Raw genomic sequence first — 27857 nt, 5'->3', positions numbered from 1 at the left:
ACTGACATCTTTATAATATTTGTTCCAAACCTAAGTAAGGAAATGTTCCTTACTAAAATCATAAAAATAATCATGGTCTATGATCATAAAAATAAAAGAAATCCTATTTGGGAATGAAATCTATACCAAACCAGAGATATAAATTATACTCTATGCCTTTGGATTTTATAATTTAATAGTAGACACGTTATTTGCCCAGACCTTCTCAATAAAATATGAAACTACCAATGTCAAGCTCTAAAACCAAATTTTAAAACAGTTTGATGAGACGCGCGCTGACCTTACCTTGAATGAGTGGTACGTAACGTGCAAGCAGCTTTGCCCTTTTCTTTTCATATCCTTTTTGAGTGATGTCACCTAAAACAACAATGGAAAAATAGAATTACATTTCTTCTGAGGTTCCCAAAATTTTTTAATTAAAAATTCATTCATAATGGAAAAACTGGAAACACTTAGGTCCTTCAACTGGTGATTGGATAAAGAAAGCATGATGCATCCACACAATGGAACACTTCTCAGCAGTAAAAAGGAACAAGCTATTGATAGACAACAATCTGGGTGGATCTCACACGCATACTGCTAAGTGACAGAAGCCAGACTCAAAAGGCTACATGCTGAATTATTCCAGCCACATGACACTCTGGAAAAGAGTCAGAACTGCAGACTCCAAGGCCACACCCCAGACTGACAGAATCTGAATCTGCATTTTACCAAGATCCCCAGGTGACTCTGTGCAGGTTCAAACTGTGGAAGTACTGGTGGAAGGGACCCACAGGAAACCAACCCTCGCAGGCCACGGGGTGTCCCTGGGCCAGCACTCGGGGAATAGGACATAAAGAAGAACAGCCTAAAAATGAATTAACCTACCCAGAGACGGGGCAGGAAATGTGTCTGCAGGGAAACACTTCTCAGTCTAAGCACACCAGCTGGTTTCCTGGACGACTCGGAGTGCTCAGGCAGATCCAGCATGTTTGGGAGACTTTATTTCGACCAGAAGCATGTATTACAGTGTCCACTAGTATCCTGCACTTTGGGTGAGTGGTCTTCAACAGAAATCTTCCAGTGCTCTGCAAGCCCTCCTGGCACCCCCTCCGCGCCCCTCCTGCCCCTGCCACCCGCCCACCCACCCCAAACAAACAGGCAAAGTGGTGAGGCCACTGCACAGAGCCTCCGCTTTGCGGACTGCGCACCCAGTCGGGCGCCCACGGAGCTGCTCCCGGTTGCCGACACCCTTGGACTCGGCCCTGGTCCGCACCTGACCCCCCACCAACCCCACCCAAAACTAGTCTACTGCCCTGTGGGCCTTTTAATTTGAATACGTTCTGCAGAACATATCCTGCCTTGTGTCCGTGTATCTTTACTTTACCTGAATGACACCAGATAACAAATCTCACTCTGTTGTCAATTCTTCACTAAGCACTTCGTCTTTCTCATCATCCGACCTGTGATGTGAGGAGCACACCTAATCCACTGCTGACTGCAGTGGCCCGTGGGCTGCGCTGTCCTCGTCTTACACTCACTGGACGCTCACAGACCCTGACTGGATCCAGGATACGACTGCATGATTTTGCTTATTGAGTTGCAACTCATTTGTTTTGTGAACAAATTTAAAGCACACGTGTTTTTTTCAACAATATCTACTAAAAAAATTGTTTCCTCCAGAACATATGAAAATATGTAATTAAGACAAATTTAAATGAAAACAATACTGCAACACTAAACTAAAACAGATAAATCCTCATTTTAAAGCAAAGCATTGGATTTTGCAGGATTTTTTTTAAAATTAATTTTTATTGGAGTATAGTTATTTACAATGTTGTGTTAGTTTCTGCTGTACAGCAAAGAGAATCAGTTACACATATACGTATATCCACTCTTTTTTAGATTCTATTTCCATATAGGTCATTACAGAGTATTGAATAAGGTTCCCTGTGGTATACGGTAGGTTCTTATTAGTTATCTATTTCATATACGGTAGTGTGTATACGTCAATTCCAATCTCAGGATATTTTAAAATTAAGTACTCATTTCCTAGAAACAGTTTCTTCTCACGTTCTCATTTCAAATGAATGCTTACACGGTGAAGGTACCAAGGAGCATTCAGAAAGGAAACATGCTAACTCCCAGTTTGGGGCTCATATCCTGAAAGCTGTCCAAACCAACTCCATATAACCAGCTACACATTTTCACGTGTAACCAGTTAGCATGTTTTCAAGTATCCAATGTAGACACCAACCTGACACGCCTCTGAATGCGAAGCTTCCGGCCACAGACAGCAAAATGGAATCCAAAACAGACTCCAGGGCAAAACTAATGAACTAACAAAGGGACTCACATCCAAGGTTTCTGACCCCAGGTCCGGTAAACACTAAAGAGACAGACAGCAGACCAAGCTCCTCAGCCTGCGGCACAGAACCGGGAGACCCTGGCCGCCAGCCAGAGGGAATCCCAGACACAGAGGAGGTCTCCCCTGGGTGGGCACCCAGGCCCCAGGGCAGTTCTGGAAACACATCAGGCCATCTGCAGAAGGTTCCTCTCTGGTGGCCTGTGGGCAGCTGTTATCACTAGTGCCCCAGGCAGGGACACGACGTGTGGCTCGGGCTGACCTCCACGGCCACAGACCAAATTCACTTCGGACTATAAAGGCAAAACCCCGAATGCTATCATCATGTCTCTACCTCAGCAACACAATTTCTAAAGACCTATTCTTGAAGGCACTCAACAACTCCTTAAGGTCACAGGAACGAGGACAGGCGGTGCACATTACATGTAACAGCAAAGTATGTGAGAAAACCTAACTGTCCATGAAAACAAGTAGGAAGAAGTGAATGTGCTGCCATACATCACTACTACAGGATACTGTGAGTCCTAAAAAATACTCTGGTACTTGGGGTGGGGGGGTGGGGAAGGGGTGGGTATCACTTACACAGGCTTCATGATATCCTACTGAGTAAAAACAGCAAGCTGAAAAACAATGTACATACAAGATGATGTAATTCTGATAAAAATAAATAAATAAAACTATATTCACATGCATGTAGGTATATATATTTCTGTATGTGCGCAAAATGTCTGGAGGGGTACCCAACAAATTATTAGTAGTGGTTACCCCTAGGAAGTGATTTATTTATTTGGCTTGGGGTGGGTGTTAGATTTCGCTTTTTACTTCATGCACTTTTGAACTCATTAAATCTTTTAACACAATAATCATATAATCTTTCGTAATTAAGAATATATGGAATATGGTTTGATAATGTACTATGGCTATATAAGATGTTATTGTGGGAAACTGAATGAATTCTATGTACTATTTTTGCAATTTTTATGAGATTAAAATTATTCCAAAATTAAAAGTTAAAATATACGTGAGAGAGACTATGTAAAATTGGTGTTATTTCTTTTTCAAATGTTTGATAAATTTTGTCAGTGAAACCATCTGGGCTTGTAGATTTATTTTCCAGATTTTTTTTTCCTTCTCTCTTTTGCTTTATTTTACTTTTTTTAGAGCAGTTTAAGAGTCACAAGCAAAATTGAGGGCAAGGCACAGAGAGTTCCCATCCATCCCCTGCCCCGCACATGCACAGCCTCTCCCAGTATCACCATCTGCCACCAGAGTGGCGCATGTGTCACAGACCATGAGCTACACTGACATGTCATTGCCACCCAAAGCCCACAGGGCTCACTCTTGCTGTCACACGTTCCATGGGCTTGGACCACCGTATAATGACATGCATCTATCATTACGCTACCATGCAGAGTACTTCATGGCCCTAAAAATCCTCTGTGCACTGCCTATTCATCCCTCCCGCCACCCCCTGAACCCCTGAACCCCTGGCAACCACTGATCTTTTTTACTGTCTCCATAGTTTTCCAGAATAGTTGGAATCAGTAGCCTTTTCAGATTGATTTCTTTCACTGAGTAACGTGCATTTAAGATTGTTCCGTGCCTTTTCTTGGCTTGAGAACTCATTTCTTTTTAGTGCTAAATAATATTCCATTGTCTCAATGTACCAGTTTATTTATCCATTCAACTACTGAAGGACATCCATCTTGGTTGCTCCCAAGTTTGGGCAACTATGAATAAAGCCCCGATAAACAGCCACGTGCAGGTTGCTTTCAAACATCCCTTGGTGAGATGAAACCACACCATGGTATGATTCACACTGGATGCTCGTGACCAGACGCAGAACACTCCTGCAGCTGAAAGGAGAACTTCAATATCATCCCCTCCAGGGTCTCCCAACTTTTCAGCTGCACAGCTTCCGCTCGAACTCTTTTGAGGAATGTGAGTGAGAAACTGTGCTGCTGAGGCAGAGGCGGGCCTGCCCTCTGGGCACCCCTTCCTCCCAATGGAGTGGCGTGGCAGACTCTGGAAACCAGTGGAAAAGGCACCCTCTCCTCCCCAGCGCAGTGGCTCCCCCGCCTCAGTCCTGCCTCCCCCCTCCCGCCCCGACCTTGCTCACTGTGCCGACCAACCTTTCTGACTTTCCAGAATCTAGCCTGCTGTCAATTTCCTTTCCATTTTTAAAACCGCTACCATTTCCGTGACATCTGGGGAAGGAGAGTCATCTTCACCTGATGACTGGTCACGCATATTGACCTAGAAAATCCCCCGCCCCAAGTAAATGCTCCCTGGCTTGAAACCCTCTCCGGCCTGAGGGCACAGAGGCCCACACCCCTGCTTCTGCTCCCGCTGTGCTGCCTTCCTTCTTCAGTCTCCCCTGTGGTCTCCTCGCTCTGCCTTTCCCTCTGGGGTTTGAGTTCCTCGAGGGTTTGCCCTAGGCCTTCTTTGCATTTTTCAGTTCTCCATATGGGGCAATTGTTATACCAAAGACTTCCAAATTTCTACTTCCAGACTAGCCCTTTCTAGAAAGTGCCAGTCCTACACATCCAAATGTTCCCTGGACACCATCCCTCGGATCTCCCAGAGGCACCTCACAGTCAACAGGTATGAAGCAGACGTGTTCTTTCTGTGTCCCACATCTTCAATGAAGAGACCCATCACCTCCCCGGCATTCATTTCAGAAACTCGGGAGTCATCCTCCGACGTGCACCTCTTCACACAAGGCTGCTGCTTCTATTTCAGAGCGTTCTCCCCAGCCCACTGGCTCCGCCTCCACCCAGGCCGGCACGGCCTCCTGCCCTGGAGCACGGCAACACGCTCTTCAATGTTTCTGGCCCAACGTCACACTCATCCAAACCACTCTCTGCACGCCACCAGAAAAATCATTCTAAATCTGAGAGAGGAGTAAAGAGAGACAGACAGAGATCACACAGGAATATTTCAATTGCTGCTTAATGCCTTAAAACCCTGCCGGCTCCAGCATTTATTAAGGAAGACCTGCTTAAAATAAAGCACCCAAGGGTAACCACTCCCTTAGCCCTTCTTTAAAAACAGAAAATTGGCCATCTCTCTTTTCAAGATTTTGTGGGTTCTTGAATGCACACACTCATTTTAATCTTCTCCCCACTGCTGAGAGCTGAGGTAGAAGACTGCATAAGGTATACGTTGATGGCATTACTCTTTTTTAATACAATGCCTTTAGCAGACCATACACTTTGCTGTGTTGTCCAATACAACAGCCACTAGCCACATGTGGCTATTTAAATTTCCATTAATTAAAAGTAAATTAAATGACTATTTAGTTCCCCAGGCCCACTAGCCACATTTCAAGTGCTTAATGCCACATGTGGCCAGTGGCTACCACACCGGACAGCACAAAACATTTCCACCACCACAGAAAGTTCTACTGTGCCTGCCACCTCACACCCACAACACCCACCGGGCTGTAGGCAGCATGTGACTTTGTTCCAACACTGGTCTAGACTCCCGAGTCCGGTCCAAATTCCTCTCTGGCACGCATAAATCCTCCCGTGAGCGAGCCCCGTGCTTCCAACCTGCTCTCCCGCCACCGGCCGGGGGACGCTGTCTGGACGCCCAGCCCACTCAGCTCTGGCTCATCCTCCTTTTGTCCAGCACGTTCTTCCGTGTTCCTCTGCTCCATCCTCCTCACACGTGCCTTCAAAGCAAAGCTGGAAGAAACTTTCTTTCCTGCTCGCCTGTTCCTGACCATCACTCCCCTGTAGCGCCGACTGGGTCCTGCACACACTTCACCATGCTGCCGGTTCACGTGTCTGTCAGCCCCACTAGGTCATGAGCCTTTTAACTCAGTCTGCTGAAGGCTGCTGAAAGACAGGATGACACGCTGAGGGTCTTGGTCTGCTCGGGCTGGTATACCGAAATGCCACAGGCTGGGTGGTCTAAACAACCGTTCTGGAGGCTGGACGTCTGAGATCCAAGTGTCGCAGCACGGCTGGTCCCTCCCGCAGCCTCTCTCTTCGTGTGCAGACAACCGCCCACCTGGGTCCTCACGTAGTCTTTCCTCTGTGTGTGCGTGTCTCTTTCTCTCTAAGGACACCACTTCTACGGGATTAGGGACCCACCCGTAGGACCTCATTTAACCTTAATCACCTCCTTAAAGAAATATAGTCACACTGGGGGTTAGGGCTTCAACATATGAATTTTGGGGGATACAGTTCAGTCCATAGCACCAAGATTATCTGACGATGAGACAAGAATCTCTATTTCTATAACATTTCTATGACCTTCATTTCAAAACTATCCTAGTTTTAGTGTTTCCTAGCTGTTTCCTGAAAAGGCTAATCCTTAGCCTCCTTCATCTTTAGAAGTAACCTAAAGACACAAACCCATGAGTTATGGAGGAACTTACTAGGACATGCTCTTTTGAGTTGCCTGTTTTCAACAAGCATAAGCATGCCTTTTGACGTTTCAGATACTCATTTTAAAGGTTCTCTACCAAAGACCCTGTAGAAAATTTCTGAAGTCTGAAAGGGAATAAAAGTTCTTTCTCTGTTTCCAAAATGGTAATCTTAAATCACGCATAGCCAGTGTAGACCGAAGGAACAGGATCTCTATTCTCTTCTTACGGCTGAGTGACACAAAGCCAAGTCTGAATGGAAACCCCTGCGTGACCACTGTCCCCCAGCGATTACTTGAAGTGCTGCCCCAAGAATCCAGGAACTCTCAAAACACAGGCCATTCATTTCCTGTGTGAAAAGTGGGAAGGGAGCCCTTGGGGGGGCATCACTCCAAAAGATTCTTCATCAACAGATGACAGAGGTAACAATTTTTAGATGTTTCCTTCCCTGACCACAGAGGTTTTTCTTTGCCAAATAGTACATAACTTCCTAGTCATTTTAATACGAAAGTACACCACCAGAAATGTTAGATAACTTAAGGGTATAAAGACTGATCCACAAGGATTATGCTGGTCTCACTCAGAAGCAAGCTCACTGCAAACAAAATGCTACAGGAAGAGTCCGTCTTAAGGGTGTACCAGCAGTACGTTTCCCACTCCCACCGCCCTGCTTCCTTCCCCCCCTTTCCTCGGCCGTGTCATCGCAGAGTGACTAAATGCTTTGTAGGCGTTCATTTTATATTAAATAAATGGTGCATATCATGTCAGTTAAAAGATGAAAGAGAGATGTGTCTTCAAAGTTACAAGCCTCTGGGACTTTCCAAGTACAACGACGGAGCACTCACCCTGGAGCCCGACAATGACAGCTGCGGGGACGCCCCATGGGGGTGCGGGCCGCATCGGCAGGCAGGGACTCCACCCCCGGCTCCCGCTCCACGAGGACTCTTCACCCCAGCAGACCAGTGCCCCCGCCCCGGTCTCTTTCCAGACTCTAAGTCCTGAATGTATACTGATCTCACTTTGCGAGACTGAAGGTCAAAGGAGGGCAGGGAACTGAATGACCACAGAGGCTGCCACGAGTGCACGACCCAGACCCACACGCCCAGGCTGAGGCCTGCGCCAGGCAGCTGCCCCCAGAAGGGCACTGTGCCCCGACACACCCGCACCTTCCTGCCCGCCAGCTGAGGAAGGGGCCTGGCCAGACCGGCCAGTGCCGAGCAGGACGGCAGTCACTCTCTCCCAGGTGCTGCGACTGCCGAGTGGGAGACAGGACCCTCACCTCTCCATCCCGCGTCCTGGCCCGTGTGTCACGCGGGAAGCATTTACTGCACAGGGTAACAGGCGCGCCCCTCCCAGTCATCCCAACACAGCGAAACGATGGAGCAGACTGGCTGGTGTCCCCACCCTCACTCACCACCCCACTCTCTGCCTTCAGCCACATCCTAGGCAACCAGTTCATTGCGGGGACAGAGACCCGGCACGAGGCACCTGTCAGACCACGGCGCCCCACCCCCAGGATAAACACTGATCCTGCGGAGGCACGAGGGGCCCTGGGGAATCTCCTCCAGCCCCTGCTCACCCCCCTCTGCTCCGCACACACACACACACACACACACACACACGGGACAGTCCTCACCTGCCCTGGGGCCTCCCCACCTGCAGAGCCCTCCCCGCAAACAGACCTCCCAGAAATGCAGTTTCTCCCTGGATTCAAATGCCCTCCTCGGGGAGGCCTTCCTTGCCCACCCTGGTGAAAACTGCAGCCTCCCCACCCCAAATCTACAAGTGTTTGCTCCCCGTCCCTCTTCCTTCCCGGTTTCTCTCAATGCACTTATCAAAATCTAATGTTCCGTATGTTTCTATTCAGCTGGCCACCTGCTCCCCCCACTGAGGACGCACGTCTGTGACGGCAGAAACTTCTGTCCTGTAATATCTCCAGGCGGCCGCCTCACACACGCGTCACGGCCCGAGTGTTCGGGGAGCCCTTCTGCGAATAGAGGAACGGCCACGCTTGCCCTCAGCCCGGCCCTCCCCGCCCTCTCCCATCTCACGGGCACACGCAGCAAATCCTGGCGCTCAGTCCTGACTCCTGGCCATCCTCCAGCGACAGCGACGGCGACGCCCTCGGTCCTGCTCCGGACCCGCCTCAGCCCCGCGGCCGCCGCCCTGCACCCAACCACGTGCTGCCCGCAGCGCCTGCCCCGCAGCTGGCCTCTGGCGCACTCTCCCTCCTCCCAGCAGCCGGTGAGTCTTTAAGGGCACCGGTGGTCAGAGCAGCAAGACCTCCAGCGGCTCCTCACCACACCTGGCGCAGAAGCCCAGGGCCCAGCACACCCGCCCGGCCAGCCCCGGGCTGCCTTCCTGGCCCGTCTCCCAGGGCCTGCCCCCCGCGCCATGACTCACCAGGCTCCCTCCTCTGCGGCCCCGGCCCAGCCAGCCCGCCAGCCTCGACTGCTCCCTCCCCGGCCACAGGGACGGCTCCTCCTGACCCCGATTTGCCTGCCCAGAGGCATCTCCTGACCCCCAGTCTAAGGTTACCTCCCCAAAGTCCCAACCTCCCTTTGTCTGCCAGGCGTTAACAGAAGGCAAATGGACAGAGCAAATGGCGCCTTTCTTTACGACAGAGCCTGGAAGTGTAACAGGTCAATGGACACGGCCGATACTTCAGCGGCTCTGGTGACTGAGACGCCGAGAAGAGCAAGGTGGGCTCGGCCCCTGCTCTCGTGAAGCATCACGATGGACAGCTAAGCCAGAGCCGGCCACGGCCAAGGGAGTCCTGAGAAGAGCAAACAGTTCAATTCAGTACACGCTGACCACCAACTGCATGCCAGGTACAACCTCGAAGGGCGGACCATCGACGAGGGAGACAGACACGTAAACCAGAACACCAAATAAACCAGCCCTCCCAACACGGGTCTAAACCCATTCAGGTCCTCCAAGAAGCAGACATCGTGACAGGATCAGACATGAAGAGATTTAGGTGGGAAAAGGCCGGAGGAGGCTGGCGAGCTGTCGGATGTGACTGCAGAAGGAAGAAGAAAGGCAGGCGGGTCGGGCAGGAAAAGTCCTAGACTCCAGGCAGCCCTAGGAAAGTTGCAGGCCACGTGGGGTCCTTGAGCCAAGGTCCCTGTCGGGAGTCACAGCCTCCCAGGCATGCGGCAGCTGCTGTACTCCTGCGGCAGGAGTCGTACCTCAGTTGTGGTCAGTGTGGACCCGGACCCCAGCAGGGGAGGCCCAGGGGGATCATGGCCACTGTGGCGCCGGATTAGACTGGAGTCTTGGAGCTCCACCCGGCGGGGCCGGACGCCCAGCGCACTCATCTCAGCCTCTTTTCCTCCTAGGAGTTCAGAGCAACAAAGACCACATCCTGGTTCAATGGCTCCCCAAGGCACAGGTCAGTCCTCCCAGGGCTTCACTGAATCTGAAAAACTATTATCAAAAAGTTAAGTATCCAAGCCAATTACGGAGGATTCTTGATTTAAAACTGAGAATAAGCACCATGCTTGGGTCACTCTTCTATTAATTCAGCAAGCACTCAGTAAAGCGCCTAAAATATGCTAGGCGCTGAGGACATGACGATAGGCAGATCAAACTTCCTCTGGAACTGCTCCCTATGAAGTGGCAAAGAAAAGCCAAACAAACAATAAACACAGAATTGGATAAATCCTGTAAGAATGTGCTAAAGGAAGTGCTAAAGGGACAAAAAGAGCAGGCACCTAACTTTGGGCAGGCTGTTCTCAGAGGAAGGCAGAGCTTCAAAGAGAAAGTGAAGTTTAAACTTAAGTCTTCAAACGAAGGAAGGAATTCAACACATACAGAGAGCTGGCAATGAACAGCATGTGCAAAGTTTTAGGATATTAATGGAAATCCTAGTATTGATATTCTTTTAAAAATTTATAAATCAAAATTCTTTAAAAAGACAACTGCACTGGGATGATTTACTATAGAAAGAAAAAAATTCTAAAGGGAATACACCTAAATCATGATAATGGATTCTGCGTAAAGTGGGATGGACGTACAAGCAGCTAATCAGTAAGTACAACTTTTAAAGATCTTCAAACATGTGTTTTATAAATTGAAACATCTGATTGCCCTTAAAAATATAAACAGAAATCACATTATACCAGGCAACAGCTAAAAAAATGTTACACAAGGTAAAAGAAATACCCGTTGACATCTAGGTATCTCCTTAAAAGCTCTGTTAGTGTTGCGTGGTCTGCTAGTTCTCAAAGGTGTTGCCCTCAAGAACCCTTCACACTCTTAAAAATTATTGAGGACCCCAAGGAGCTGTTGTTTCTTTGTGAGTTATCAATGTTTACCATATTAGCAACTGAAACGATGCAATTTTTTAACATTTAATTAATTTTAAAAATTTTATAATAAACCTACCATGTTAACATAAGTAATATTTTAAATTAAAAAAATAATAGATTTCCAAAGCATTTAGTGAGTACAGGTATTGTTTTACTTTTACAAGCGTCCTTAATATCTGGCTTCTTAGAAGACAAGTGGATTCTCATATCTGCTTCAGCATTCAGCTGGCTGCAGGATATGTGGTTGAAGTCAATGAAGCAAATCCTGTCTATGAAGTCTATGAAGCAAAGCCTCACACACACGTGGGTTAGAAAAGGGAGGAGTATTTCAGCAGCCTTTTCAGATCACTGTGGACATTCTGCTTTGATACCACACCAAAACTAGGCAAGTGGTAGTTTCTTAAACGACAGTTGCAACGTAGAATCTAAAACCTTATCAATGAACTTTACGTACTGCAACTTTTCGTTGCAATCCATTGGTATATCTTTGAATGGATCTTTTACCCATGCACAAATTTGTAACATGATACACTGTTCATTTGGAAAATGCTGGTTCACAGAATTACGCAGCTCTTCCTAACGTTGACACATGTCACTAAATAATATCAATAACTCACATTCATTAATATTGCCACTGATCCCATCAAAAAAAGTCTTTAAGTACTGAGAGGCTGTCAAGCTCATGGTAGCAGATAAAAGTTTTAAATTTTTATATTTTTGCTTGAAAGCACAAATATTATCATTGGCTACAATTTCTGACAATTGTTCTTCATTTCTCAGAAAACGTCCACCAAATACCCAGCTCTGAGTAACTGCAGCTTGTCTGTCACTCACTTTTTCAAGTAAAAATCACGCTCCACACCAAACGTGGCCTGTTTGTTCTGCAGCACAAACTGCATAACAGAGCTGTTCACAGGCCCTGGACCTCTCAGTGTGGCAGACGTGCTTTACGTGCACCTCCCATTCCTCACGAGGAGACCAGAACAAGTACTCAGGATTGAGATTTAAGAAAGTTAACTGTTACTGCTTCAGCAAGAAAGGATATGTCTAAGTCAAAGTGGCACTGTTTCTACTGCAAGTGGGGAGGTGGTGAAGAATGCACTGACTGTCAGTGTGATTTGGGGCCCTTCCCTCACAGTTTCTGCCAAGGCACCAGTAGTTTTATCCATCACTGCTCCTGTACCATCAGTACAAACATGGAAAACAGAAATGACGTCTTAGTATTATTATAAAAAAATAGTTTTCCCTCATAGGCCCCCAGCAACCGTCTTAGGGAGCCCGAGAGGTGTGTGAACCACTGTATGGGAACCACTGGCAGATTATTTCTAGAAGAAAACACAAGAAATGGATACCACAGGCCACGTTTGGGAAGACGCCAGAGGTAGGAGGGGTGCTCACTCCAGCCTACATTTCCTTTAAATTGTTTCGTTTCTCTGCAATGCGTATCTACATTCCTATTTTAATACAACATTGTGCAAAGCCTTATGACCAATGGAGAAACAAAGGTAAACCTGACCACTACAGCCAAAACCTTACCTAGCACCCAGCAGGTACTCAATAATTACTGAATGAATGAATATATATAAATAACAAACACAAAAAACAAAAGGTGGCAAGAACTCCAAAAGAGGGGGCAAGGTGATGAGAATTCTGAGAAAGGAGCCTCATCCGAGAGGATCAGGAAAGGGTCACATAAGACACTTGGGCTGGGCTTTGACAGATGAATGGAATTTGGACATGAGAACTTTAGTATACCACAGAATATTTAGGAAGCACAACAAATGTTTATCGATGTGAAGGCAATGTCAGGCTGTCATTTTGAAAACTAGGAATTATCAATATATCACAAATTTTAGAAATTAAAGACATTTAATGAGGAAAAACGCTTTTTGTGAAAAGAAGTCCCTTCCTCTACATCCACAAAGGGAGCTTTTCCCCTTTCTGGTCAACTCCATCCAGGCTGGAGCCCCTGCACTATCAAACTGCATGAAAACAAGAAACAGACTGAAGTTAAAGCTACAGAATAGACCTATTAACCAGAATGAAAAAACACGAGTGGGACAAATGTAACCTATTGTGTAGGAATTTCCTCTCTAAACCTCTGCAGGCAACTAAAACAAAGAACAAACTTCACACCATCACCCTTGGTTTTTTGTGGGTTTTTTTTTCAGGTTTACAAAAAATTTATTTGCAACAACAGAGATTTCCCGCACATCCCCTACTGTTTACATCTTGTATTACTGTGGTACATACGTTCTAATTGATGAATACAATTGATACGTTATCATAACTAAAGGCCGCAGCTAACATTAGGGCTCACTCTGTGTCGTACAATCTCTGGGTTTTGACAAACGTAGAATGACTTGTATCTACCTATCTACCATTACTGTATCGTACAGAGTAGTTACACTGCCCTAAAGATCCCCTGTGCCCACCCAGTCACCCTATCATCCTCGTTTCTAAAGCAGTTCAGCAGCAACAGCCCCAAGATACTGTACAGTACCGAAATTAGTTGTGAGGCATATCGAAGGTAATTTCAGACAGTAATAGGCAAAGCATAAGTGTTTGGGAATTAATTCTTCTAAATAAAAATCAAGATTATACCTCTAATAACCTCATTTTCACCCACAGATGCTTTGAGGAGCCACATACGTGAATTCTCCGGAGTATTTCATGGGGTGGGGGGGCTTCTAAGAAGAGTGAGGTTCTGTGTACCTCCACCCGTCACCCTCATCTTAATTTGAAGGAGACCCCTAAGTCACGACGGGCACAACAGCCAGGAAAGCTAGGCAGCAAGACCGCGGCTGTGCCTATTTCCCTCTGGAATGAGGAAGCCCACCAGCCTGCTCTATGGGGAGAGATGAGTGTCCAAAGACCAGAACCATCCCTGAGGATGAACCCCAATTTCAACAATCAGTGAGAACCCAGGGAGGATGCTGGAGAACAAGGCCACGTGCGAGTTATGAATAAAGGCAGGGGCGTATTTTCTACTAGTCAAGGCTGGGTACGGGCTGAGGGGACATCGTGCAGGCTTCTCCAGGTTACCCTGGAATCTGTCACTGACCCCCGTGTCCATGTGGGCAGCTTTTTGTCTGTGTTAAGCTCCCTCCTCCCTCCAACCTGCCTCGTATGATGTCATCTCGAAGTTTCAAGCAACTCCTCATTCAGACAAATGTGAGTGCCATGAAGGCACCCTATTCCAACTTGACTTTATTCTAACTTAGAAGTTTCTCTCAAACGGGGTGCGGGGGAGGAGGGGGGAGAGACACAGCACGTAGGGCAAAGGGAGACCCACTTTCTACTTCTACTTGATGAAAATATAAAAATGATAATGACAATGACACGAACTTTGGTTGCTTTAGGAGCGTGCTTCATTAATAACACCTTCCTTTAATTACGCAAATAAAACCTTGCCGGTGTGGGCATGGGACAGGCCAGGGCTCCTGCCTCCTTTGCAGCACTGCACTCCGCTGTCCCCTCCCCTCAACACTGTCTTCTCCTTCCTCAGCTTAAGCTACATTTCCAGGCTCCTATCCACCTATGCGTGGTCTTGTACCCTTCACCCAACTGTACATCCTCTACATGTGTCTAAAATGACAGCAGCATAAAAGGATTCAATAGAGAAGCATTTCTTCTGTTGAAGTACTTGTCTTCATGTGTGTTCTGTCACACAAATCATGAAGCTCTCAATCTTATCTAACCATCAATTCCTAGAAAGAACTTCAACATCCAACCACAAAACAACAAGGAATTGAGGGAATAACTAATACACTGGAGCAGAAATTAGGAGCAATGTGCAAAAACATATTTGAACTTGTGTAAAATCTAAACGGCATCTACATGATTTTTCCCTCGATGAAGAACTATAACAAACTCAGGACAGCAGTTACTGTCAGAACCATCCCTAATCTGAGCTTTTCAGATTTTCCAGGAGCAGCTAATCACCAAGAAGTCTCAAATCCACCGTTTTCCAATTGCACTTCCATTTAAAAAAAAAAATGCCACACGTCACAGAACGTTTAAAAATTTGGATGTTGAATTCAAAGCGGTTGCATGTATATGCTGTATTATCTGTAAAACAAAGAGAACGACGGAACCTACCTCCCGAAGGCTGGTGAGCAGTCAGTCCAGTCCGGTGCATATTTATTAGACAGTGGTAACAAGTCACTACCCCAACCGGAGCGGAACTTGAACTGGGTTCAGACTATGGAGAAAATGGCTGCTGACAGCTGAAAACGCATTTAAGTGTCAAGAACAGTTAAGCATTTAGTTGCTTCTCTTCAAGGGCTACGAGGCCTCCCTGATCCCGGACAAGCGCTAACTCTGTGCGCCGACAGCCACGCGGAGTTGAGGACACGAGCCTTGGGGTAACAGACGGAGGGGTAACGCCACCACGCCTCGGAGGCCTAATCACTCAGTCTACCTTAAACAAACAACCACTTATTGAATATGCTTTTTTAATTTTTAAAAGTTCCCTAAAAGGGGCTAACAACCTCGTTCGAAGTGTTCAGTGCTTCGCACCTGCTAAGGCATTAGGCTCATACGGGCCCCTAGAGGCAGGTGCTGCGACCACCCCGTCTCGGAGGAGGAAACCGAGGTACGCGGGGCTGCAGCCGGCGCGGCTGCCAGGGCGCTGACCCGCGGCCCTCGGCTGGGACAGCCCGCTCGGACCGAACGGTCATCCCCGTCCAGGTTCCCGCGCCTTAGGCCAAACCACCCAAAGCGCGGCCACCCGCCGGGCGCCGGAAGCCGGACGGGGGTCGGGGTTCGGGTGTGAGGGCCGGGCGGGGGTCCCGGGCCCGCGGAGGGTCGGGCGGGGGTCTGGGAGGAGTGCCGGGCGGGGGACCCGGGCGCCGGGACGCTCACCTTCCGACAGCTCCAGCTCCAGCTCGGCCAGGCTCTCCCGCACCTCGGCGGGTAACGGCACCGCCTCCAGCGGGCACCCGCGCTCGGCCATGGCCCCGCCGAAGGACGGCCGGTCGTCCGGCTCGCGCCGGGCGGGGTCGGGGTCTGGGTCGGGGTCGGGCCGGGCCGAGCCGAGGCGGCGGCACTGGCAGCGGCTACGTCGCTCCCCTCTGCCCGGCGACCCGCATCGGCCCGTGGGGATCGCAGGCGGCGGGCAGGGGCGCGGCCCCGGCGGTTCCACAGAGGCGCGGGCACGAGCACGGACGGCTCCTCCAGCGCCGCCACCGCCCCGCGCGCCCCCGAGCGCCCAGCCGGCCCTGTACGGAGCGCGCGTGCGCGGCGGGAAGGGCGAGAGGGAGAGCGCGGCGAGTCGCCTGCCAGTTGGGCGGCCGGGCCCGCCCAGCAACACCAGAGGCTCGCTCCCATTGGCCGCGAGGCCGCGGCGAGGCCGCTCTGGGCTCCCATTGGGAGAGCGGGGAGAGCGTCACTCCCGAGAGGCTCTGCGCCGAGGGCTTGGATCGTAGACAGGCAGGAACGCGGGCTCGCCTCTCAGCGCGGTCACCTCAGCGTTGTGGTTGCGGGCACGAGACGCCCCTCACCCCCGGTATTGGGGTCGCGGGCCTCAGGCGGGCGTCGGTCCACGGCGACCCCGCAGGCCCTGGTCTGGTGTCCGCGCGGACGAGGCTGCGGGGTGCGCTGGGCTTGCGCTGGGGCGGGCGGGGGGCGTCCACACGCTTTCTCCCCAGCACGCGTGGGCCTCATGCGTGGGGCTTTTCACGACTCTCGGGAGTGAGCTGGACACCCTGGGCACCTTTGGACGCGTCCTTCGTAGACGCGCTGTGACACGTGTGTTAGCCTGGGGGCTGGTGGAGCTGAACTGAGACACCACGCCCCCCCGAACACGCACGCACCCCGAGAATCCCGAGGGAGCTGTTCCCCAGTGTCGGCGGGAAGCGTATCTGCCAGGTGCGACGGTGGACTGTAGTGGACGCGAATACCCGGCCCTGTCCGCAGAGGGCCACCTTCCTAGGTCGTATCCTTCTTGAGGTGACTGAGCCGGCCTGGCCATTGGGCCCAGCACAGAAGGCCTCTGAGAAGCAGTGCTCGCTCCAGAGCACGGCAGGCTGCCTACAGCTTAGCTGGGCCTGCATGGCCCTCTCCTTCCTGGGCTCAACCCTGTCTCTTTCCCCTTCCTTTCACAGGTGTTGATGCCATATAAACTTGTACCCCAAACTCTCTCTCACCATCTGCTTCTGGAGAAACCATCCTGCAACAGTTGGCACCTGGGGTTTAGATGGCAGGTGATAAGGTGGGGTGACTCACTCACCACTTGTGGGTGGAACACTCAGAGCCCCTGGCACAAAGTGATCTGATTGTTAACCTTCCACCCGTGTAGAAGAGTGAACCAGAGAAGTGAAATGAATACCCTAGAAGCCTTTTACGTACGATGGAAATATTAGCCATAAGGAAGGGTAGTGGAATTGGGTAGCTATTCCTTAACACTACTGATGCCCTTAAGAGAAATAATGGACAGTGGATGGCTACCAACAGACCATTGAAAGCCATGGAGTCTCTTCGGGTGCCTGCAAAAGAAGCCTCATCTCCTGCATTGAGACAATACAGACAAGGGCCAGGCTCAAGAATTAACATCTCAAAGATGGTAAACACCCAGTCAAGGCAGTTCTGTTATGCTAAGTTTGGGGCCCTGGTTGGGAAAATCTGGGCCCATGACACATGTCAAAGAGATCTCATGTCTGGGTAGATGCCCTCAAAGCTTTTGACCACTCCCCACCCCCAAGACTGCCTTGAACCTCTGCAGCCTGCCCATGTGGCGCACCTTTCCCCACCAACCTGTTGGGCACTAGGCATATAATTATGGTTATTTCTTAGCATAATTCAGGTGGACTATAGCCCCCTCCCCCTCAAAAGAACATATTAGTTTGCTAGGGCTGCAGTAACAAAGTACCACAGACTGGGTGGCTTAACAGAAATTTATCTCACAGCTCTGGGGGCTGGAAGTCAGAACAAGGTTACAGGGCTGTGAAGGAAGGATCGTCCATCCCTGTCTGCTAGCTTCTGGTGGTTTGCTGGCAATCTTTGGTGCTACCTGGCTTGTAGATGCATCATGCCCATCTCTGCTTTCATGTTCACATGCCTTTCTCCCTATGTGTGTCTGTTTGTGTCCAAATCCCATTTTTAAGGACACCAGTCACTGGATTAGGACCTACCCTAATTAATTCATCTTAATTTGATTATCTGTAAAGACCCTATTTCCAAATAAGGTTACCTTCACGGGTGCCGGGGGATTAGGACTTCAACAACTTTTGCAGGGACGCAGTTCAACCCGTTACAGGTTGTGAGAACCAGCCAACTGCCAGGAGCTAGGCAAGTTTGTGTGGGGCTGGATTATAAGTGTGCTTGGTGAGTGGTGGTCCCCAGCATCCTTGTCTAATTCACCAGCATGACCCCTGCAGAAATCAGGAGAGAACTGGAGCGTAAAATGGGGTAGAAGACTATTACGAGCAATCTTCTAAGATACGGGATTTAACGCCCAGGCAAAGACTGGTAGCAAACTCCCTGAAAGGATGCTCCTAAAATGATGCTGTATTTATTGCTATATAACAAATTACTACACACTGGGTGGCTTGAAACAAGAGTCATTTATTATCTCTTCAGGTTACTGTGGGTCAGGGGATAGTGGAGATGGCTTGTCTCTGTTCGACAGCATCTGGGGCCTCAGCTGGAGCAGCCTGAAGGCCAGGGGTTGGAATGATCTGAAGGTTCATTTACTCACATGTCTGACAGTTGATGCAGGAGCCTGGATTGGGGGTGTCAGCATACCCACACATGGCCACTCCCTGTGGTCTAGGCTTCCCCACAATGTAATGGCTGGATTCCAAGGGCAGTTGTCCAAAGACAAAGGAAAGCCATGGCCTTTTTGTGAACTAGCCTCAGGAGTCATATACCATCACTTCTGCCACTCCCTAGCTGTTAGTAAACCTCACCTATATTCAGGGGAGAGGCATCAGACTCCTTTCAAAGAGAGAAATTTCAGAATTTGCAGATATATTTTAAAAACACTACACGTAGGGCTTCCCTGGTGGCGCAGTGGTTGAGAATCTGCCTGCTAATGCAGGGGACACGGGTTCGAGCCCTGGTCTGGGAAGATCCCACATGCCGCGGAGCGACTAGGCCCGTGAGCCACAACTACTGAGCCTGCGCGTCTGGAGCCTGTGCTCCGCAACAAGAGAGGCCGCGATAGTGAGAGGCCCGTGCACCGCAATGAAGAGTGGCCCCCACTTGCCGCAACTAGAGAAAGCCCTCACACAGAAACGAAGACCCAACACAGCCAAAAATAAATAAATTAATTAATTAATAAAAACAAAAAACAAAAAAAGAAAAAAAAAACACTACACGTAGAAAAAGCTATGGCCCACAGTAAGCAAAGTTGAAATGACAATTGCTACAGCGGACTGATGGAAAGGAGTACAAGGGTCAGGGATGTGGTTGTGCTGAAATTTAAATACTCTGTGCTTCCTGAGACCCACCAGATGATTATATTCCACATAAAGGCACAAATAGCAAATTTTTACAAAAGTCCAAAGAAACAGACTGATGAAAGGGGTACTGATGTCACTAGTCAATGGTGGCTCACCGTTTAGGTGAGAGCTGACAGTAGGAAAGGCTGCTCCAGAACGGCACTGGGGACAATAGGATCCTAAAACAGAAGAGGCCAGGAAGCAGCACGGAACTGACAGAAGTCCGAGTATCGCAAATTACAATGGCCAGCGAGGTGTGCGTGGCAGCCAAGGGAGCCTGACCTGCAGAGAGCCACAGAAATGCTTCATAAAACACAGCATCCCTACAGGCAAAACAGATGGGCAGTTGAAGGCACAACCAGCAGAAAAAAGTCAAGGATGGATGACTAGGAAAATCAAGCTGGTTGCCCAATATAAAAAATCAGGATCCCACAGCCAGTTTCTGGACCTGAGCCAGTTTTCAGACATGGAACTGAAGAGGTGGCCAAATACCAAGAAGGACCCTGCAATATACCACAAGTATACACAGAAATGAATCCCAAAGGCCTTTCCTTTGATAACTACACCCAGGGAAAAGTGGCTAGCCAAACGTTTTGAAGATTGATGGACACAAGGTCTGAACTGACTTCGACATCTAGACCCCTGGATCATCACAGATCCCCTGTCAGAGTGGCTCATGTGGTGCCCAGATCATTAATGGAGTCCTGCCCAAGGTCCAGCTTACAGTAGGTCCACTGGGTCTGTGAACCTGCTTGGTGGTCATTTCCCTGTCCCAAAGTGAATAATTGGCATTGACGTACTTGGCAATTAACATTACTCTCATTTTGGGTCCCTGAGCTGTAGGGTTAGAGCTATCACAATAGGAAAAGCCAAGTGGAAACCTCTAAAACTGATCTATTCCTATCAGGATCATAAAACAGCATCACATCTGGGGGTGGGAGGGATGGCAGAGATGGGTGCCACTTTTAAGGATCTAAAGGATACAGCATGGTGGTCCCCAAAACCTTTACTTCACCAGCATGATCCCTGCAGAAATCAGAAGGATCCTGAAGGATGAGAGTAGCCTGCAAACTCAACTCAGTAGCAGCCCCGAGAGTAGTCTCTGTGTCAGACGTGGTAGCTGGCTGCTAATCCAGTGTGTTCTTTTCTGTCCCTATCAGAAAAGAGGATCAGAAACATTTCACATTCACGTGGAACAAAGATGCGGTTTTGCCTGAAGCCTGTGTTACCTCTCTTGCCCTCTCACAGTCCAAAGACTTCACCGTCCTGAAGAACATCACGTTGTTCCATTACATCAATAACATTATAAAGATGCTGGAGACATTGGTAAAATACAGGTGCTCCAGAGAGTAGTAGATAAACCGTATGAAGATTCAGGGACCTGCTACACTTATAATGTTTTTAGGGATCCAGTGGTCAGTGGTGCCCTAAGGCATCCCTTCCAAAAGAAAAAGACAATTATTGCATCATGCACCTTCAACCATTTTTTAATAAAGGAAGACACTGTTGGGCCTCTTCAGGTTCTGGAAACAGCATATTCCACACCTATAAATACTGCTCTGGCCCAAATACTGGTTGACTTGGAAGACTTCCAGGTTTGAGAAGAGCCCAGAAAAGTAAAAGTTTCTGTCACAGGTCGAGGCTGTGGTGCAAGCAGTTCTGCTGCCTGGGCCATACGGCCTAGCAGGTGGTATTGGTGGTGGGGAACAATGCAATGTGGAGTTTCTGGCACATCTCAGCAGGAGATTCACAAAGCAGGAACCCTAGGTTCTGTGATGCCACTTGAAGCAGAGAATTATATATGCCTTTTGGGGGAAAAAAACCATCTTGGTGTGCTTCTGTGCTCTGACAGAGATGGAACATCTGACCTTGGGACACCAAGTGACCCCGCAGACAGAACAGTGCTTTGTGAGGTGGGTTCTGCCAAACTCACCAAGTCATCAGGTCGGTTCGGCCCAGAAACAGTCCATCACCAAGTGGAAGGAAGGAGCACATTCAAGACTGAGCATCAGACTGTTCAGAGGTCACAAGGGAGTGCAAAATAGGTGGCCCAGACCCACATGGCATCCACTGCTGTTGTATCAGAGCCTCTCTGTTCCTTCGCATCTATGACCATATGGGGAAGCCTTCAGAGCAAGTTGACAGAGGTGGAAAAATCTTGAGCCTGGTTCACAGATGGGTTGGCTTGGTATGTGAGTTCAAAATCAAAGTGTACAGCAGCTACATTACAGCCTCACTCAGGGCTGGCCCTGACAGACAGTGGTAAGGATATGCCCTCCCCGTGGGCAGAGCTCCTAGTCATTCCCTTTTCTGCGTAAGGAGTGGCCCAAGGTGAGAATATACATGGACACACGGGCAGTGTTGGATGGCCTGTGTGACTGGCTAAGGGTTTGGAAGGAAAACAATTGGAAAACTGGGGACAAGGAAAGCATGTGGGAAGACATACTGGGATAGGCGCCAAGCAGGATGGTCTTGGTATAAAATATTAATGCCCACCAGAGAGCACCCATGAAAGTAATAAACCACCAAGCAGACAGAACGATTCAGCCAGTTGACCCTGGACAGCATCTCTTACTTGGCAACCCCTGTACTGGCATGATGGGTACAAGAACAGAGGGACCAAAGTAATGAGGTTGGAGGCTACTTGTGGGCCCAAAGCTGATCTAACCACTAGCTGACACTGAAGGTCTAACCTGCCAGCGGGAGACCAACGCTGAGCTCTGAATGTGGCTCCTTCCACTGAGAAGGTCAACCAGCCAAGTTTGCTGTATTGGAACTCTTCCATCCTGGAAGGGCCAGGAGTTTGTTTTCACAGAAATAGATTCATATTCCATATATAGGCTCGACTTCCTGCCCACAAGTGTCAGCCAACAGGGCCTTATGGAGTGGTAGTTCCTCTGGCACAGGATCCCATGTGGCATCATATCAAACGTGGGATTCACTTTATGGCAAAGGAAGTGCACAGCACGGAGTGCAATGGCCACGGGATCTACTGCCTGACAGAGCACGGGGACAGTCAGCTAAAGGGACAGCTCAAGTGCCAAGCTGGAGGTAATGTTCTGCAAAGATGGGGTGCCATTCAAGACCTATACATGGCACTGTGTTCCCAACAAGAAAGATACCTGAATCTGAAGCCCAAGGGGTGGAAACAGGAGTGGTCCCACTTAACCAACACCCCCAACGATCCACTGGGGAACTTTGTGCTTCCCGTCCTCCCAAGTTTAGATTCTGCAGGGTTAGAGGTCCTGGTCCCCAAAAGGGACACTCCCCGGGGAACACACCAAGTGTTCCATTGGATTATAAACTATGGATGATGTCTGGGAACCTTGGGTTCCTGCGTCTAGGAACCAGCAGGTGAAAGGAGGAGTCACTGTCTTGGTGATAGAGAGGGTAGGGCTACTCCTACACAACGGGGAAGAATGTGTAGAACCTGAGTGACCCACATGGGTGCGGCTCGGTACTCCTTTATCTGCGATTGAGAAACTAGAGATTCCAACTTGCGCACACAGTGGAAGAGTCTGCCTCTTGATTTTCAGACCCCTACAGTCTGGCTGTAAGGGAAGTACATGATACACGTGCTCCTAGTTTAAGGCATACACCAGTTTGCAACATTGCGTCCAACTTGAAAGACTGATTTCCAGGCTGGCGCTGATAGAGAGCCTTCAGCCAGCTGATGGGACACACGATGTTGGTTCATAAACTGGCCCCTGTACATGAGGGCAAGGAGAGACCAAAGAGACACAGACACTCCAGATCAGCAGGTTTAATAAGCAGGGAACTCACAAGGTTTGTCCTGGCGGCCAGAAGACGAATAGATCTCCGCACCCCACCACCAGAATCTTAAAAGCTTATACAGAGGCCTTGACTGGGTTCAGTCATGCACACCTTCCAGATGGTCTCCACACCACCTTGCTCTCTCAAGGCTGCATCCTTGGGGCAGCTGCCAGTGCGGGGAGGGCAAGCGCAACGCACAACCCAAGGATGGGGAGGGGGTGGGGAGCCTCTGATGGCCCAGGGCCAGCTCACAGGTCAACCAGCGGTCATGTCCTCTCGAAGACCTCCTCCAGCATGGTAAGACCAGTGGATTCTACGTGTGAACTCATCCTGCACTTTCATCGCTTTAAAATAATGCCTGCTGCTAAGAGGCAGTGTCATGCAGAGCTACAGCAACGAACAAGACGTCTCCAAGGGCACAGAGAGTGGTGTTGGCAGATGCGCTGCAGACAGGGAAGCCAAAGTCGCACCTGGAGTGTGTCTATTCCTGGCGGGACCAACCACTGCGTCCTCTGTGATGGAGGAACCAGCTCACCACATCAAGGTCTCAGCCCTGGCCTCTGCGGTTGGCGGTTCAGGCACTGAGAAGTGGGAGAAGCCAGGAAGCCTTGGTGAGAGGAGGTCTTGTTGCTGAACCAGTGCAAGTCTCTTTCCTGCCACCTAAGGAGAGAGGCTGAGTGACACCCACGAGCAAGTCATCCCGTCCACTGGACTGCACTTGCGCAGTGGGTGCCCTGAGGGAGGAAGGTCTTCTCACATACCCGTCCTGTAGATGACCTTGATACCACTTTGCAATCTTTCTGCCGTCAAGTACTGACCAGCTGGACAGTCAATTACCCATAAGAATGCTTATGGATCAGGAATCCAGGTCAGCTCTCTTTCCATATGGAATGGAGCACCAATGTACTATCCGAAGTTTGCCAACTGGAACTCTTCCAAATCCCATAAGCTGCGTGTGTGTGGCAACTGTCTACTTCTGGCTGAGGCCAGCACACTGTGCAGATCCAGCTGCAGAACAAGCTTGTGCTTCTTCCTGTTCTGCCAACTGGTCATAGGGAACGTCCCAGAAGACCACAGACGTGGCTGAGACAGTGAAACAGAAGATTCAGCACCATGAGTCTGACTACCGACCACATCATTTATGTACGCCTTCTGGATCTTTTCATGCCCAGCTGTGTGTACCTGTGATGGACAAAACTCCTACGCTGAAATCCTGCCCACAGTGGGATGGCATTGGGACGTAGAAGCTCTGGGAAGCAGATGAGTCTGTGAGAGCGGAGCCCTCCCTTACGGATGGGATTAGTGCCCTTAAAAGAGACATAAGTGCTTGCTCCCCCTCTGTGTTCTCCACCATGTAAAGATACAAGGAATAATCAGCTGTCTGCAACCCAGGAGAGGCCCTCACGAGAAGCCCACCCTGCCGGCCCCCGGATCTTGAACTTCCAGCTTCCAGACCTGTGAGACACACATTTCTGTTGGTTATAAGCCACCCAGTTTATGGCACTTCGTTATAGCAGCCCAAGCTAAGACGATACTGTTTCTGGTTCTCAATGGAATGCTGCTGTTTACATCCAGTTTCATTATTTGTTGTACTTCTCTGGCTACTTTGGGATAAACTCTTGATATGGGTCCAGAAGTGATGGCATCTGTCCCAGGTGCAATCATGAAAGGTTTTACATTTAGGCTCCCTTATCATTTTTTTCTCAATACCAATTAGATGATGAATTCGATTTCAACTGGCAGGGACAACTTCCCTACCTTACCTTAGGGTCTTTGTTTAGACATCATAATATCATTTTGATGCATTAAAGACATCATGGTAATTGGTCTTAATGAGCAGGAAGAAGTACCCTAGATGCCTTGGATGGTGAGAACTAAATTCCATGAAAAATCAGTGGTCTGTGGACTATCATGGTCTCCCTTCCAAACTGAAAGACAAGCAGCTGCACCTTGCACTGCCCACAACTAAGGAAAGGCCCAGGCTTGGCGTGTGTGGACTTTGATATGACCACGTCTGGGTGTGCTCCTCCCACCTACTGACTGAGGAAGCTGTAGGCTGTTGGTTTCACGAGACCTGGACAAGGACCTGCAGCTCTGATACTCAGGACAAGTTTGTAGCTGGCCAGGCAGAAGTGTGGACAGCCTGGGGGCTCCACTGATGGCCGCTGTCTAACGTGGCTGTCTTCTGGGACTGAGTCCTTTTTTTTTTTTTTTTAATTTATTTATTTATTTTTGGCTGAGTTGGGTCTTTGTTGCTGCCCGTGGGCTTTCTCTAGTTGCGGCAAATGGGGGCTACTCTTCGTTGCGGTGCACGGGCTTCTCATTGCAGTGGCTTCTCTTGTTGGGGAGCACGGGCTCTAGGCATGCGGGCTTCAGTAGTTGTGGCTCGTGGGCTCAGTAGTTGTGGCTCGCAGGCTCTAGAGTGCAGGCTCAGTAGTTGTGGCTCACGGGCTTAGTTGCTCTGCAGCATGTGGGATCTTCCCGGACCAGGGCTTGAACCCGTGTCCCCTGCATTGGCAGGCGGATTCTTAACCACTGCGCCACCAGGGAAGCCCCTGGGACTGAGTCCTTAACGTAAAGTTTCTGTGCTGACCCCAGGTAGTGTCAGAATTGAACTGTAGGACACTCGGGTGGTGATGGAGAGGAGGTGGTGAATGATGAGATAAGACTCAAGCAGGTCAGGAAGGCAAAAGTAAACCCCATGAACAGATGGCTAGGGTTCCCATGAAATTTCTCCCTCTGAGTTGTCCTTGTGCCCTGTCTACTCCTGTTGTGCGTATGGACTTGCTGTCCCTGCCCAGAACCCATCTGGGGACTGCCCAAATTACTCACCATCGCTGCTTCTGACCAGAAAACTCCTCGCAAAAGTGCAGCACTAGGCTTACGACCATGGGATTCCCTGACGTCAACCCAGAAGCAGCTCAGCTACCGACAGTGGGAAGGCTGCCCTACTGCAGACCCACTTATGGCCATTTCTCCCACAGCCAGAATACATCAGCCTGGGGCCATCGGAAGATGGGAAGTGCCCCTCTTACTGCTACGCCAGATAACCCTGGAGGAATTTTTGCTTTCCATCCTATGACTCTGGGCTCTGCTGTCCCGGGGGTGCGGGGAGGCTGCTGCCACCGGTGACAGTGGTCCCCCTCTGAACCAGCAGGGATGGGGGTTCCTGCATCGGCTGGTGGGACTGATCCCAATTACTGAGGGGGAGCCTGGAGGCCGGCACAACTCGAGGACAGTAAAACCTGTATCTGTACCTGACGTCTTCACTGGGCACCTCCTCGTACTTGGTACTTCCAGGTTCAACTGTAAAAGAAGGAAAGGAAGTCCTCCAAAAACAAAACTGTTAAGGTCTCAAATCTTTCAGAAAGGACAGTGAGGCCCAGAAAACCAGGCCTACATGGTAGAAGGAAGACTCGTTGAAACAGGGGCGCAGCCCTGTTTAATGCTTGCTCTGGACGTCTCCTCCTCACCTCCCCCACTTTACACGACATGCTGGGTGTGTTAACTACACCGATTAGCAAAGGGCAGACCCAGCACTGAGGGAGGAATCCGGCATTACCTGGAGAGCCTGCATTACTGAGATACGATACCTCGTGGGCCTTCCTTGGTAGGAAGAATGCTTGCCCCGCATCAGGCAGGTGCATTTTGGTAACTAAGTATGGGTGGGTGAGAACGCATTCTTCGTAGCCAAAGGGTCACCTGCCAGTGTGCTTTCAGATCAATTCGTCTGCTCTGCACAAGGTGCCGACTTCTGCAAGGAACTGTCCCAGGCTCCCCTGTCTAGTTTGGCGAACAGGAGGGCAGGAGGAGAAAGATGGGCGTCTCTCTCCCTTCCACAGTGATGCGGATGCATCTCCCCTGAGGGGTCAGCTCCTGCAGGAGGGGCTCTGCCCCTGTGTCCCAGTAACCGTTCTGCTGACCCGCCAGCCCCAGGGAAAGGGCTCCTCCATCATCACAGTGATCAAATGCTTGTACTGGATTCCCTTAGCTGGAAAGCCTAGCGTGGTTATGTTCTCCCACCTGGGCTGACACAGTGTCCTGTAGTTGATTAAGACGTACTGGGTCAGACTTCAGTTTGGTCATGACACTTTTTTCATCTTTCATTATGAAAATTTTCAAAAAATAAATAACCATATGCTAACTAGATTCAATCTAGATTCAATATTTTTAAAAGATTTTGCATGTTTACTTAATCCATATATGTGTACTCTTTTTCTAACGGAACCATTTCAAAGTAAATTGCATTTGTTACGGCTCCTTTTTCTTAAAAAATTCAGCATACAGCTCCTAAGAAAAGCAGCCTTCTCTCATATAACCATGACCACACCTAAGAAAATTAACACAAATTCCCCTAAAACCTGCTATCCAGTACATACTCAAATTTACCCCGTTACCCCCCAAAATGACTTTATAGCTGCTTCCCCCAATGCAGGAGCTAATTACATTCTGCACGTGCATTTGGTTATGTCCCCTCAGTTTCTTTTGACGTAAAACAGGCCCCTCACTCTTGTTTTCTGAGTAACGTTGTCTATTTGATGCAACCAGGCCAGTCACTTACAGAACATCCCTTGTGTCTCTCTCCTCGTCGTTCTGTGTCACTTGCC

General features: G+C 49.4%; 1 protein-coding gene and 1 long non-coding RNA gene across 13 annotated transcripts in view; one reads left to right on the top strand and one right to left on the bottom strand.

Annotated features, from left to right (window-relative positions):
- DIP2A (disco interacting protein 2 homolog A) overlaps positions 1-16221 on the bottom strand; it is a 90479-nt gene extending 74258 nt beyond the window's left edge. For 11 of the 12 annotated variants that reach the window (XR_009503043.1, XM_059921773.1, XM_059921776.1 and 8 more), the window contains exons 1-2: positions 15899-16221; positions 286-357 (exon numbers count right to left, since the gene is read on the bottom strand). Coding sequence is in view for 11 of the 12 variants with exons in the window: in XM_059921773.1 (XP_059777756.1) it covers positions 286-357; positions 15899-15989 (163 nt within the window). In the remaining variant the exon portion in view is untranslated. Of the gene's footprint in view, positions 1-285; positions 358-15133; positions 15176-15898 lie in introns of those variants that run through there. The other variant, XM_059921775.1, reaches the window with a different exon arrangement.
- Positions 16222-16626: 405 nt separating this feature from the next.
- Positions 16627-27385, top strand: LOC132365062 (uncharacterized). Its single transcript, XR_009503042.1, has 3 exons — positions 16627-16970; positions 17457-17597; positions 26235-27385. It is a non-coding gene; the product is annotated as an uncharacterized LOC132365062 (long non-coding RNA).
- The last annotated feature ends 472 nt before the right edge of the window (positions 27386-27857 follow it).

Source organism: Balaenoptera ricei, chromosome 4 (genome assembly GCF_028023285.1).
Source record: "Balaenoptera ricei isolate mBalRic1 chromosome 4, mBalRic1.hap2, whole genome shotgun sequence".
Classification (NCBI taxonomy): Eukaryota; Metazoa; Chordata; class Mammalia; order Artiodactyla; family Balaenopteridae; genus Balaenoptera; species Balaenoptera ricei.
The sequence above is the reverse complement of the archived record's forward strand: the minus strand, read 5'-3'. Positions and strand labels throughout refer to the sequence as shown.